Genomic DNA, 15,064 nt, shown 5'->3' with positions numbered 1-15,064 from the left:
TGTGGCATGCATTCTGACCGGGGTCAGGAGATCAGCGCAGCGCTGCGATGTGTACAGTGGGATGCAGTCCTCCCGAAATAAGGCAGGCTGATCACACAGCAGATAAGCATCAGCTAGGATGCTTCAGGACAACGGTAAGCAAAAACAAGCCAAAATGTATTCGACGATTAGGAGCACGTGTGGGCAGGTTAATCAGCAGTAAGGATGGCATCTATTCCATCAGCTCGCCGAAGACCATCAGATTACTCATGCATTTGGACTTCAGCCATAGAGGACACTGGATGCAACTTACATTACAACAAACCAAAAGCAATACCTCACAGCAAATCGGTGAACTGAGCATGACCGATGCAAAGCAATGGAAAAGCAGCTCTGAAAATTGGCTAGCATCATTTACATGTGGCCCCGATAAGCAAATCATATCGGACCAGCCCTTTCCCCAAACAAATGCTGGCTACCACAAATCCAATTAACCGCAGGATCTTTCCGCTGCTGCTGGGCGTTCTGTGTAATAAAAAAAATTTTTAAAAAAAGTTAAAAATTGAAATTTGCTGATAAACACGATTAAGAGTTACAGCTGAGCAGGCCAGACAGCACAGATGATAGACGCCTGGAATTTTTTTTGGATACATCCTTAGTCTGCCGTTCTGGAAGGAATACGACGGGAAGCCCCCAGTAGTGCTACCGGGGCGGCCTCTAGAGCAGCGTCTCTCAACCCGGTCCTCGGGGTGGCCCCTAGAGTCCATGTTTTTGCTCCCTCCCAGCTGTCTGGGAGGTCCTGAGGACCGGGTTGGAAAACACTGCTATAGAGGTGCTGGTGCAACGTTAACGGACCCATTCGCGTTGCTGCGATACAGGTAAACAGCACAGAGGCACCTTCTGCTGCCGTTTCCTCCATCTGTCCCTCAGTCGATTCACACCCCACGTGCGAGGCGTCGCTTAGCGGCCCCAGCAGCGTGAGCCACATGGCGCAGAAGCACCGCTGCATCACAGAGGAACCCATTCACAACCATCTCCTCATACTCCTGCTAAAACAAAACACTTCAAAGCTAATCCGCATCCACCAACCCTGAATCAAAGTGGAAGAATAACGACCACAAAACATATTATCAGGGGGGCAACAACATGATCTCACCATCTCCTGGGTGGGATATGTCGTGTAGACACCCAAGAGAAAGTCCACAATGTTATAACAAATGAGGGATTATTATTATTATTATTATTATTATTATTATTATTATTATTATTATATTATGAAAGGCCATGGGCTGAGGAGATGGACACTGATGACAGTGGAGATATTAGAGGAGAGGTCCTTCAGAGAGTAGAATCAATTTAGATCTTTGAAGAGCCTCTCAAGAACCTCTATCTACCCCCAGCTTTTCCAACAGGGACAGTGTCTCTTGATGACCTTTCCCAGGGACATGACCCCCACGACAGGGGAGATGAATGTGATGGATGTGTTCTAGCAAACTGGAGGTTAGTGTCGGGAAAATCATGCGTTTCCCTGCCATCCCTCAGGGTGGCGTCTCTCTTAATCAAAGGTGACCCGATAGACAGCAACTGATCTCACCATTTTAGCCACGTGTCAGAATCCATCACACATCCAGTTCCTGACCAGAGGCAATCTGTCCGTCTTAAGAACAAACTTTTAATGAGGATAGCGCCATCTACATTGCTAATGTGTACAGGGTGAACACAAGGCCAAGGGGCACTGTTAAGGGGGGGAAGGAAGGACAATTCCAGGGGCTCCGGAGTAACTGGGGCCATTTAAAAAAAATTTTAAAAAAAAATATATGTAAGAGATCGATGTGTCATATTTCTTCCTCTTTTGCCTCCATGACCGCACTTTTCTCGGCACATCAGCAATAAGTTCTGGGCCGTCATAAAATGCCATCCAGCTGGAGCGGCTCCTGAAGGTAACCCTTCTTCTAAATTCCACCAGCAACCAGAACGTTTCCTGTGAAAAACCGGTGAAGGCTTGCGGCGTAATAGAGAAGGAGGGCAAGAGACGCGGCAAAGGCAACGCCGTGGACTGACCCCCAAGGAGCGGAGAGCCACTCCAGCGACAGAAACAAGGCAGGGCCTCTGAGCCTCTGCGAGGAAACGGTGTGTGAGGCAGCTTATTAAGGCCAGCATGAAGGCTCTCTCTCTCTCTCTCAGAGTCTTAGCCTTGAGTTACCCTCCTCATGCTTCCAGTCAAAGGGAACTAAAGCAGCAAAATTCAGCCTGATTTCAGCACCCAAAGCAGCTCCTCCATCTATTTTTATGCAAACAAAAAGTACAAAAGAGGGTCCCATACCTCTGTAATAAGTACAGCGCAGTGGAATGACATGATTAACGCCATTCTCAGTCACATGACAGGAAGTCTGGCCTGCCCCCTGTCCGTGGCTTCCTCTCACCTGCCGCGGAGTCCTTCTCCTCCTCCTCGATGCTGCTCTTGATGCTGTCGAACTCCTCGTCGATGTTCTGGTTCCCACGGATCTGGCTGAGCACGCGGCGGGCCTTCTGGGTCAGGCCCTTCTGGATGAGCCAGCGCGGGCTCTCCGGCAGGAAGAGGAACCCGATGAACTGCAGCAGGGCGGGAACCACCGACAGGCCCAGCATGTACCTGCGGAGGGACGGGACACGGAGACAGAGAGAAGAGACTGAGCCTCTAGCCTGAGTGAACCGTGTGGAAAGCTGACCTCGCTGAAGCCTGCCATCCACACAGAGGGTAGCCTTTGGTTTATTACCTTGAATTACATGATCCCAGTGGTGTCTACACATCGCAAACAACGTACACAACACAGCAACAGCACACTGAGAGTAAAAGTAGGCAGGTTTTAAGTCAAGTAAAACAGGGTTAAGTAAATCCAGTAGGGCTGTCACTACAGATTATATCAATAACCTACCGATGCATCAAGTAATCACTCATATCTAACAGGGGTGGGCAATGTTATCCGTAAAGGGCCGGTGTGTACGCGAGTTTTCACTGCAACTCCCTAATTAGATTACTAATTTGAGGACTGATTGACTGAAGGGTCCTCGCACCTGGGTGTGAACAGTTGACATAATGGGTATCCCAGTAACCTGCACACACCGGCCCTTTGCGGATAAAATTGCCCACCCCTGATATATAATATAAGTTTGCTGTTGAATGTTTTTGGACAGTGAAGGGAAGCGGAGGATGTGGCAAATAGCGATTCACACAGGATGGACGTGCGAAAAACTCCACACACAAAGGGCCGGTGTGAGGTAACAGCGCTACTGACTGCACCACTGCTGCCCGTTGCCCTGACATATATCTATATATAAATGAAAAGAATATCACCACTGCTGTCGCATGAACTCTGCATGCGCTCTCCGAGACAGTAAACCATCCCCATCCTTGCTGTTGAACCCACTCATAGACAGTGTGGTGTGTTTGCCTAGAAATTAAAAGTAGCGAGGAGGAGAAGAGCGATAGCGAACAAGATCTGGTTATGAAAACATAGCAGTCTACTGCTGCATAGAAATATTTTGTATTCCATAGACATGATATTAAGCAAAAGCAAGAGATTCGTTGGCACTGCTTTGCATCCACTGACATTGGTGGTGTTGCTGTGAGTTGCCAATTTAACAGATCGTAACGTGAACTTTTTCCAATATTGTTAGCCCAACTCAAAAACACACAATAAGTTCATAAAAATTAATATTATATGGTTATTTTGTACTGTCTTATGGAATATGATATGGCTAAGTGACAGGGCTAACCTTTGCTTTAGCAGTGATTATGCAGGAATTGTAGAAAGTAAATTAAGCAAAATGATTTTGGTCAAAGTGAAGAAAAGGTCAGGCTAGGCTCCTTCAAGAGGCTAAAAGGCACATATATATGGTTACTCTCACATTATTGGCCAAGTCCGTTCAACCTGAATGTCATCTTTTAAGATGTATTTGTATTGCAGTCATGCTGTGGTGATATTTAAGTTCTGCTTTGCAATATTGACAGACGATTGCATTTTCATTCACTTGTGAAGCGCTTCCACAGAACTGATGCTTTCACACTTTATCTGGACCCTCATCTACTATGCAACATCTTCCTTCCACCATATTGCAGAGCAATTAAAAAGGAAATTTTTAATCAATGCTATAATGATCAAGTAATTGAGTTTGAGTAAATTGAGATAGCTGTAAAATCCAGATTTAAATTAAAAAGCATCATACAACAAATCAAAAAAAGTGGAAATTTACTAAGTTCTTTAGTACGTGTTACTAGTATATTTTTGACTATTGTATATTTTTGACTATTACTAGTATATTTTTGACTTTTCTATAATGCGTCTGGAATGGTATAGGAAGGTAAATCTGACTTGCGTATAATTTGACTTGCATAAGGGTTTGTAAAACTACTTGTCAGATGATACATTGTATGTAATGTGCACAGCTAATTATCAAGCACATGCAGATACAGACTACATAAAAAACACACATGTAGTTATGTATATACACACTTGCTGTGTATTAGCTGCTTCCAGAGCTGCATTTTAATGCCATCCATCAGTTACTGAAAATCATTGTAATTACCTCCTTCAGCATTTCATTTCCAAACACAGTCCTGTGCGCCTATCAAATACCTTCCCCTGGCTGAGCTCCCCAGTGATTTTCTTGGTTGGTTTCTTAAATAACTCAGAAGACCCATGTGGCAGTCACTCACTCTGATGAACGGCACATGTGTCATCAAAATCCATAAACTCATCCTTGATGGGATGGAATTAAGCAGATTACCGAGTAATTACATTTTTTGGAAATGTGCTGGGAGACCACAGCTGCCTACTCTATGCGGCACATGATTTTGGTCTTGAAGGGACTGCAGGACGTCATTAGCCAGTGTTTATAATCCCCGTTCCAACATTAGCAGGATGGGCTTCCAGCACAAGGGGAGATATTGGATCATGGTGTCCCAGTAGCTCCCCAACTCTTCCTCACTGCCCCAGAGCGCTGACTGTCAGGCGGACTTTGGCTCTGTTCATAGGCCAGGTTGGCCTACTCTGCCTGCACAAGTTCGCTGCTCTCTGTGGCCTAACTGCAAACCTGCTACTCCACACGTCTGAGGGTCCTGACCCCCCTTACCAATTTACACTAACCCTAACAGACCCTTTAAGGTCTGTTAGAGATCCTCCAACTTAAAGGGAAATTTGGGGGTTGGTGGCAGGAACCAGCCACTAGCGTGGTGCTGAGGTGTCACCCACCGCACGGCTGCACTGAGGTTCTCTCCCTCCCTGAGGTGGGTCGTTGTGTGGTGGGTGCAGCTACGCACTGTAATCAGCGCCCGCCCCTTACATCTAACACACCATAAACACATGGGTAAGGCTTGTCACTTTAGCCAGAAAGCCTACGTAGATCATTGTCCTGCATGCTTTATATTTACTTGCTACGTATTTATCCACCCGTCTGTCAGTCCGTCCATCCATCCATCCATCGCCGGGGCAGCAGTCTAAGCAAGGTTGCCAAGACCACCCTCTCATCAGCCACCTCCTCCAGCTCCACCGGGAGAATACCAAGGTGCTCCCAGTCCAGCTTAGAGACATACCTCTCCAGATTGCCCCGGGGTCTCCTCCCAGTTGGACATACCTGAAACACCTCCTCAGGGAGCTGCCCAGGAGGCTTCCTAGATACATGCCTGAACCACCTCCATTGGCTCCTTTTGATGCAGAGGAGCAGCAGCCCTACTCTGAGTCCCTCCCGAATGTCCGAGCTCCTCGCTGAGGCTGAGCCCAGGCACCCAGCAAAAGAAACTCATTGCTGTGTAATTACAACAAATCCACAAGAGTCAGTCTGCAGACAACCTTGCTATCGTGTATATTGATTGTGGTTCTGTCTGCAGGCCAGTCATGGTACTTGGGGCAGCCAGAGCCTTGGCAGAGTAAGGAAAGAAGGAATCTGAGCTGGAAGCGATTCCATCAAACGGTTTTAAAAAGGGAACGTGCCAGTGTCTAATGCAACAGTATCCGAGTCCATTATTTGCCTGCATTGTTCTGACCTGGACTACAGCAGCCGAGCAGCAGAAATACCCACTGCTATCATTCATCGGCTCAGAGACTTCAGCTCCAGTATAATCCAATGACTTTGATGGAAAATGGAGTCGAGAGAAAGAGAATTTTCTCATCTGAACAGATTTGCACCCTCTGTAAAGGTTAAAAGTATTTCAGGTCAAATTCAGACATCCGATGACATTCAGATTCATCCCCAAGGGTTTTACTGGAAACAGAAGCCTCTGGTTCTATGCCATGAACTCTACATGCAGTACCAGATGGATCTGGACCTGCCACGATGAGGTTATTGCTGGCGGTGCTGAATTCAAACCTGATTACCCTACTGGATGTCCCAGCTCAGGGCTTTAAAGAGATCAGAGGTGGTCATTAAGTTCTTCTATGACAGCAATAAGGTTTTCAGAGGCACCATGTGTTCACCCTGCTCTCAACGATAAGCTCTGCCAACTCATATTTGTGACAAAACGTAGCAACTTGAAGTGGAACCACCGAGTCCCACATAACAGAGCGCAACACAACTAAGCCAGGAAAAGGTTTCAATGCTGTATGCATCCCACACACGTACCTAGACATGTGGCATGTTTACAGCAAACTCAGTCAAAGCGCAACACACGTCAACGAAGCAAACCGCGAATGGAAAGGAACCTCGCAGCCAAAATACAGCTGCCGATTCTTCACACTTCTCTCTCAAATTGTGAAGATGATGGAGAAACACTCCCTGCATTGCAAGGAAGCCCAAAGCACTCACCAAAGTCTTTGAGAACCAGAACATGGAATAATACCAGGTTTCACGGCATGCTGGCACTTCCTGCGTGGGGAGGGAAGCACAAACACAGGCGGGCGGCTCGTACCTCCAGCCGTCCCGCTGAAGATAGCTGAAGGCCCCATCCACGATGCTAGCGACGAACTGGCCGCCTGTGACGAAGAGCGTGTTGATGGTGACCAGCTGGCCTCTCAGGTGCGGAGGTGATGATTCGGCGATGTACACCGGTACCGTCATGGAGGCGATGCCTGGGCCAGGATACAGAGGGCAGACTCAACAAACCAGGCAAGTCAGTCTCAAAATGTACACATCGGTAAAAGGTACACAAAGGGGACTCAGTAAAAGTCAACATCAACCACTGGCAAACTGCAGCTAGGCCATCTGCATGCCAACAGCCAGCAAACAGCAATGCTGACAACGCCCAGACGGGCAACCCTGCTTTCATTACGCATAAACCACATGTGCCCCAGCACCATACAATCTTGCAGGACAGCGTGGGAATGACACTCCGCTTTCAGCCAACGTATCCACCTCTCCCTAATCCCCTAAATCCCAAGTCTCAACAACTACGATTTGCCGCTATAGTAACACTCCTAACAAGTCTGACAACACAGGCCCTAGAGCGGCCTCTGCGATGAGCCCATCCTGTACAGGGAAAGCGGGCACCTAGTGGTATGGAAATCTGACTGGTCCCAGCCGCTTGATACTAATGGCAGCTGTCTGAACTGGAAGAGATAAACAGCACGTGGAATAACAGACAAACCAGCAGAGCGCGTTTCACCAAATTCAGCAATGGGGACGTCAGCCCTGCTTGGAATGCAGTCTATTAATAGTCTCCGAACGCCGCTTCCTGGCAGACAACGTACCTGTTGCCATGGTGACCTAGCTCCACAGCTTGCATGGATGTTAATCAATAATCAGGGACAAGGGGGCCACAAGATTTACTGACATCTCATTACGATTCAGAAACAATGCCGGGAATTAAAAGCAGCCCAAAGTCAAAAGCAGCGCGGAGCAAGGTGAAATATTTGCATGTGCCAAAAATTCAGCTTTACCAATCACGGTCTAGGCCTTCGCCAACACCTCTCTGTAGAGCAGAGAAGATGGGAGATTGTACTGGAAAATCTGCTTTAGCAGATTATCACGCACAGGTGACCAGAAGATGTCTGGCAAAGTGAGTCAGGCATATTGGTGACTGCTGGATGGTTTTATTACCCAGCGTGAGGAGGAGGGAGGGAGCGGAGGGACTTGTCACTGTCAGCAGGGACGGGGAGAGCAGGAGGTGCTCTCCCTTCTCATTAGGGCAGTCTGCAGGGCCGCCAGCTCCAGAACACTCTGCAGAACTTGACAGGCACAGTCCTTCAAATTAACGCCCTTCTACGACCACAGAGAAGCAGGCTGAGCTTCCCAGCTGCCACTTACAGGTACGAGGGACTCTGCACAGATCACGTTTCTAAGCGAGCCAGAAGGAGCTCTTACCAAAAGTGAGTGAAGAAAGTGGGCATCAGGAACGGCACTGAGCTGCCCGCACCGCAGCCACGGGAACCTCACTTCCTGCACGTCTCACCCGATCCGCCAGGACTTCACTTATCTGCGCAGCAATCAAGTTCAACATGACATAGTTGGCCATAGGTAGGAGAGATATGGAATAATGGAGGGGCTGAATAAATCCCTGGATCTCCATAGGGGACGCTGCACACCAATCACTTGCTACAGAGACAGCCGATCATCTCCCTGATGAGATGAACGATCCGGCAGGCTGCAGAGACACAGAGCTACACAGATCTTAAGAACGCCCGAGGACTCAAATGCAGTGGAAAGGCGAAGACTCAGCATCAAGGCCCTAAAATTCATTCATACATACATACGTGCACTGGGATAACTATAGGTACAGCAATTCAACAGAGCAGCTCCTCTCTTTGAGAAATGTGCCTAGCATGACTGCAAACCACTTAACCGAGTTACTGGATGTAGAAAAACAAATGACTCACTTCTCATAAATCAGGCATTTTTCAAATCGTACAGACAAAGACTTGGGCACAAATCAGCAAGGAGTTATTAGTAACAGTGCTGCCTCACACTGCTAAAGCGGGTGGTAAACTAGGCAGTCCGAGAAGCGTGTTACTTTGGTAGCTCAGCAAACAGAGAATTACAAAATAAAAATCAAGTGCAGCGTAAAATGTATGCCCAGACCTCTTCAGAATCAGTGCAGAGTACAAGATGTTTTTGTCTGGGGTGAACTAAAAACAATAAGCTTAATCTTTTTGTGGAACGGTCAGTAAGCTCTGTGGAGGATAAAGGAGAGGTGGTCTGGCAAGGGGGTACAAGAGGGAAGGTGGAGTACAATATCGGTACAGGGGAATAAGAAGGAGAGGAGGAGTACGACATAATGATGCGGGGGGGAACAAGGGGGGAGGAGGAGTACGACATAATGATGCAGTGGGGAACAAGGGGGGAGGAGGAGTACGACATAATGATGCAGTGGGGAACAAGGGGGGAGGAGGAGTACGACATAATGATGCAGTGGGGAACAAGGGGGGAGGAGGAGTACGACATAATGATGCAGTGGGGAACAAGGGGGGAGGAGGAGTACGACATAATGATGCAGTGGGGAACAAGGGGGGAGGAGGAGTACGACATAATGATGCAGTGGGGAACAAAGGGGGAGGAGGAGTACGACATAATGATGCAGAGGGGAACAAGGGGGGAGGAGAAGTACAACAATGATGCAGGGGGAGTAGAAGGGGAAGGAAGATACAACAGCGTGACCATAACTAATGATAAAAAAAATAATACACTGAGGAAAACACGAGAATTTACTGCAAATATACACAAAACTCTGAAGTGCAGTAGCAGCAGGCCAGCTGAGGGCCGCCTCAGGAGAACATCAATTAAGTAAACAAACGGCCCTCCAGAAAAAAAAAGTAATAAGAAACAAATGAAAAAAATCCATCTAATGTCTTCATATTCTGCACTGGTGTCCAACAGCTGCCCAGATCCACTGGCTGACCCATAATTTTATTGGGAGATCTGCAGATATGTTACACCCTCAGGATTTACAGCTCACTGTCATCAGACACTAATTAAACATAGACGGTGAACACTGCACTGAAGGCCATTAAACCCACCATCCCATACTGTCATTCTAATGAAGCGAAACTGCACCCAGGGTAATCCACACCTCTTGGCTTAATGAGAGAGCACTGAACAGTGTCAGTAACTCAAGGAATTTGGAGTAAATTAGCAAAGCTAGATCTTGTAATGATAGTGATGACCTCTGGGAGAACTTTCTGGAGCAATTTCCGAGCTTGTGACCCCTAGAAATCAGGCATCTACCTACAGAGAAACTTCTCATCTGGCTCTTTAGCTAAAGAGCTCCAGTAAAGGTCACATCAAAGATCATTAAAACATTCGAGTACTGGACTCTTGTTTTAAAGGATTTTTAACGTGACCTTTAAGCTCACCAAAATCTAATTTATGGAAATTCAGACATCTAAAAGTGTCAATATACACCAGTCACTGAGTTTAATTTGAAAATCCTTGACTAACTTGAGTAAAAAAAAATAGGGAACCACTCTTCATGCAGAAAGGTCCCTCAGAGTTCCAAAATTGTGAGAGTTCTGTTGGCCCACAGTATACAGTATTAGTGGCTAGTTTCTTCTAGATTGGCTCAAAAACAACACTACATGCAAGTAACCCAGTCAGACGACTGGCCAAACAAGTGTTGGAGCAACGTGGAATTCAGCAAGATGGGGCTGCAGACTGGCTGGGTTATCAGCCTTATTTGGTATGGAAGCAGCCCGCTATCATTTTACAACCTTTTCGCCCATTACCAAATGCCCAGTTTGCCCAACAACAAGAAGCTCACTGCACAGTGGTTACCAGTTGCGGGCAGAGCAAAATAACCAAGATCTACAGTCAACACCAGAAAACCACAAGTGAATTTATCTAAAGCAATAATCACAATTACCGAGACTGCACAAAGCCTTGCACACAATGAGTTAAACATTAAATTAATTTGTCCAAACAAAAACTTCCACAAGGCTGAAATCCCAACCTAACCTGAAATGTCCAAAATGACAGCATATTAAACATAGTTCCTGATCAAGGAAGGAGGGTGACTGTCAGCGATCTTTTGGGAGTCAAGGATTATTATGAGTGAAGAGCTCATGTCTGAATGAGAGGTTAAGGCTGTCATCGCCGTCTGCTTCTCCCATAATGGTAAGCCTCCCTTACTGGTCTTCACAAAGCTACAGTATGATCATCGGACAGGAAAAACCTGTACAGGTACTCCACCTCCCAAACTCTCAAAGTCAGGCAAAAGAAAGGGTATTGTCAGATAGACATGCAGGAGGCTTTAAAAAGAGAATAACAAAATATCTTATGTCTTGCAGTTTTGCCATTACCACAGGTATCCAATGAATTCTTACCCAAGTCCTCTAAGAGGTTTATTAAAAAAAAAAAAAAGCAGGCATCACTCTCTTTCATTGGTTTTGGTTCAGTTTGAGTGAGAAGGTTAACGTTTACTACGCACATGCATTACATTTACATATTACCGGCAATGCAGAAATATTACATTATCTATTTGCATTTGCCATTTCCATAATCACAGGCGCCAGGCTTATTTCCGAAGCGCGTCCGTGTGCATACAGCCTCCCTCAATGACTTACTTAACTGCCTTTTAATTGCTTCTGACTCGTCTGAAAAGACGCGGAGCCCGCAGCTGTCCGCCGGTAATTAGCAGGCGACGCTCTTCACAGCCGTATGTTTCCAGAAATGCGGCAGCATATAGCACGCGCTACACCGGAACGTGTGCAAAGCGAACAGGGATGATACAAAGGAAACCAGGAACCCAGCAACGGTGCTGGAAGCTCCAGGGTCACCATTCCCAAGCCCAGTGCCAGCCAATCGGTCATCAGAACAGAGCCCTGGACAGCAACACTGGCGTCAAGAAGGTGATCCGACACCTCCCGCAATCAGGAACCCATAAGCACTTATTTCCCCTGTTCCGTCAAAATGATCAACTACCAGTTCTGTACAAGGCAACCTGTTGAACGCCACTATGGTAGCTATTTACATCCAAAAGAGATGCGCTGATCAATCTCAAAACCAAAGAGTTGTGGGAAAAAAAGTCACTGGTGATACATGCATGCCACAAATGCATGCTACCTATGCATGTATGTATGTAAGGAAAAAAATCACAACCAAAACCTCATCTACGTTAACAAATCTTCTCTACTACTGATTGTTTTTCCTACAAACCAGCTTGCAACGAATAAATACCCTGAAAGTGCAAAAAGAAACCAGTTTTTAGATCGTACATTAGAACTGTTCGTGGATTTTCATCCTGCTTTCTGTTGTTTTCCTGGCTGAGAATAACGATCGGGTAGTATAAAAAAATGTAAATCTTCCGACAGCACATTTTACCTGTCGGTTACAGACAGGACGGATCCCCGTGGTATTTTACCACCCAGCCTTGCATAGGATCTGCTGCTTCATTACAGTACTTCAGGGTTGATGCTGCATGCACTGACACGTCGAAACGAACATAAAGCTTTAGATTCATAAGTAGTGTCAGCAAAAATATCGTCGCCCGAGCCTTCGAGAAGGTGATTGTGAAGCCGAGAGAAATAAGTTGACACTACTGACCAGAAGATGCAAAACAAAGCTTACATAATACAACTTAAAGAGGATATAAGAGAAAGAAACTTTTCGGGACAGCAACAGGCTCCCGGGACATTAACTTACCCAAGCCCAGGCCGACTATGAGCCGTCCGACGAGCAGCACTTCCTTACTCCCGGCGGCGGCCAGCACCACCCCGCCGGCCGAGAAGATGAAGCTGGCACCCAGGATGCAGAGCCGGCGGCCGGCCACCCCGTTCAGGAAGCCACCAGCCAGGGCGGACAGCGCCGCGGCGCCCACCGTGCTGGAGACCAGCAGCTCCTGCCACAGGGTGCTCAGCTGCATGTCCCGCTTCAGCAGCAGCATGGCCCCCGACACCACTCCAGTGTCGTAGCCGAAGAGAAAGCCGCCGAGTGCCGAGAAGACGGCCAACACGTAAACGAAGGCGGGCGTGACATCCTGCTGGAGCTGCTTGCGAGCGGCTCTCTCCGGGTCCCCGGGCGCGGCGCCTTGGCTCTGGATACTGGCGTTGGACGCAGCCTTGATGAGCCCCCGCTCCCCGTCGTCGCTCGCTTTCTTCCTCCGCTCCCCCATTAAGTTGCTCATACTCCGCAGGTTATAGTCATGGGTGCTAGATATTCGGGACATAAGGAGACAGCAAGTACACGGGAGCCCGCTTATCAAAGGGTTTCCCTGGAATGAAGACGCCGTTAAATCGGCGAGACCCCAGCAGCTGCCGAGCACTTCAGAACGCGTTCATATGCGCCCGCAGCTCCGCCGGACTGCCGAGGCTGAAGGCGCCGTATCTGTGCCCCAATGGGCGGGCAAGCACCACAAGCACGCGAATAAACAGGAGGAGAGGTGAGGCAGAGGAGGGGCCGGGGAGGAGCTCGCCGGAGCCCGTCACCTGAGCCCGTCATCGGAAGGGCGAGCCTATGCGGCGTTCACGATCCAACATGGAAGCACGACATTCGGCTCGCTTCGGGACGAGTCGTATTTTTCCGTGGACAACGTTCGGGTGTGGAGGCGGAGCCGAGAAGCGTACGGAGCCCGAAGCGAGCTTATGCCAAGTATCCAAGCTCATATCACACATTTCATTCTCGCAGTTAAAATAGTAGCTGCATTAATCGACGGCGACACTAGGGCTGAAATTGCAAGGTATGCAGTTGGCCCCAACAAAGTACTTTTTGCTTCATATTTGTAATTTCTACAAATTTCTACATTACTAAAGTTACCTATACATTAATTGATTTTCATATATCCCATCATATGAGACACACAGACATATTTTCATATTGGGGTCAGAGCGTAGCTTTTGGAGTTAAGGACCTTGCTCACTGGCCCAATAGTGATCTTTTGCATTGGATAAAGAGACCCCGCAGCATGCAAAATTTACTTGATTCCAGGGCCGTGCAGAGACGTTTAAAGGGGCGGGTGCTCAAAGTTAAAAAAGATAGAACAGGCTGAATAACAACAACTCACATTCATGACGAATCTAATATGGAATTATGTGGATATCCATATTAGATCGTTTTTAGTGAAATAAAATCCCTACAGAAAAGAAGGGAAAAGTCCTGTAACTTACTTTAAAACAAAACATGTTCCCTAAAACGGTGGACAGAGCTACAGACCCCCTTGTAACACCCTTACCCAGTTAGCTAGCAGTTAATGACCACCACTACTTGTGCAGTTCATAAAAGGACAGGTAATGTTTGTCGCGCTGTTGCACAAACAGCACGCTAATTTATTTCAATTAATTTGTTGTTATAGACTATAGTGTGCGCTGTACACCCTAATTACTGTTTTGTTGCAGTCTGCACCTTCCAATTAATTTGCCTGCTTCTCCTCCAGCTCTGCACCACCCAGCCTGCAGAAAATGCGCGTGCACTTTGCGAGCTCGTACCCGGCTCGTAGCGAGCGCGCTCTGCCCTCAAGGGCGAGCATTGGTTAATGGCAGTCATGTGACTGATGCAAGCCAGATCCTTTTATTTAGCAAAATTGAGATTAATAGTTACATTTTATTGTTGAGGGGCAAAGACAGGGCTCCATACGCACATACACATTTAAAAAAACAACAACAACAACAAAAAACCCAAGAAAAGGGCACTTGAGGCATCCTGGAGGAAAGGGGCGGGTGCTCAAGCACCCTCCGCCCCCCCCCCTCTGCACGTGCCTGCTTGATTCCCCTATTTCAAAAGCGCGTTTCATGTGCCCTCTGTTGGCACATATGAGCATAACGCTTAAATCCCATTTCCTGAAACACTGTCATGTCACTGTCAAAACAGTGAAATAAATTGTAGTTTTAATACTGGCATACATGTATGATATATGTTGCATGACATGACATAATTTAAATATACACATATCATACTGCACGTATATGCTATCATACACATTACAACATACTTATTTACATTAAGCGTAAATTAAATTCATTATTTCAGCTACCACATGCTCCGTGGAGTGATTAGTATAATTTTCAAAGCATCGACGTACCTGGCCTGCACTGATATTACTGTCACAAAAACCTTCAAGTCGACAACAGATCGACCAAATATAAGTTTCTTCCCAAGTCATAAAAAGGTTAAGTAGAAGCGGCACGTGCTGCTGTCACATGACCGCCCCGACTCGGCCGGCACGCGGTGCCTCGGTTCGGGAAGTCTGTAC

At 47.1% G+C, this 15,064-nt stretch overlaps 1 protein-coding gene across 5 annotated transcripts in view; it reads right to left on the bottom strand.

Moving 5' to 3' along the window:
• The window catches only part of LOC111853376 (proton myo-inositol cotransporter), a 34,250-nt gene extending 19,207 nt beyond the window's left edge, over positions 1-15,043 (bottom strand). For 2 of the 5 annotated variants that reach the window (XR_011989270.1, XM_072708998.1), the window contains exons 1-3: positions 12,523-13,377; positions 6,863-7,022; positions 2,403-2,611 (exon numbers count right to left, since the gene is read on the bottom strand). Coding sequence is in view for 4 of the 5 variants with exons in the window: in XM_072708998.1 (XP_072565099.1) it covers positions 2,403-2,611; positions 6,863-7,022; positions 12,523-13,045 (892 nt within the window). In the remaining variant the exon portion in view is untranslated. Of the gene's footprint in view, positions 1-2,402; positions 2,612-6,862; positions 7,023-12,522; positions 13,379-14,893 lie in introns of those variants that run through there. The other 3 variants (XM_072708991.1, XM_072708995.1, XM_072708990.1) reach the window with 3 other exon arrangements.
• Between the last annotated feature and the right edge of the window lie 21 nt (positions 15,044-15,064).

The sequence above is a fragment of the Paramormyrops kingsleyae genome, chromosome 1 (genome assembly GCF_048594095.1).
Source record: "Paramormyrops kingsleyae isolate MSU_618 chromosome 1, PKINGS_0.4, whole genome shotgun sequence".
NCBI lineage: Eukaryota > Metazoa > Chordata > Actinopteri > Osteoglossiformes > Mormyridae > Paramormyrops > Paramormyrops kingsleyae.
The sequence above is the reverse complement of the archived record's forward strand: the minus strand, read 5'-3'. Positions and strand labels throughout refer to the sequence as shown.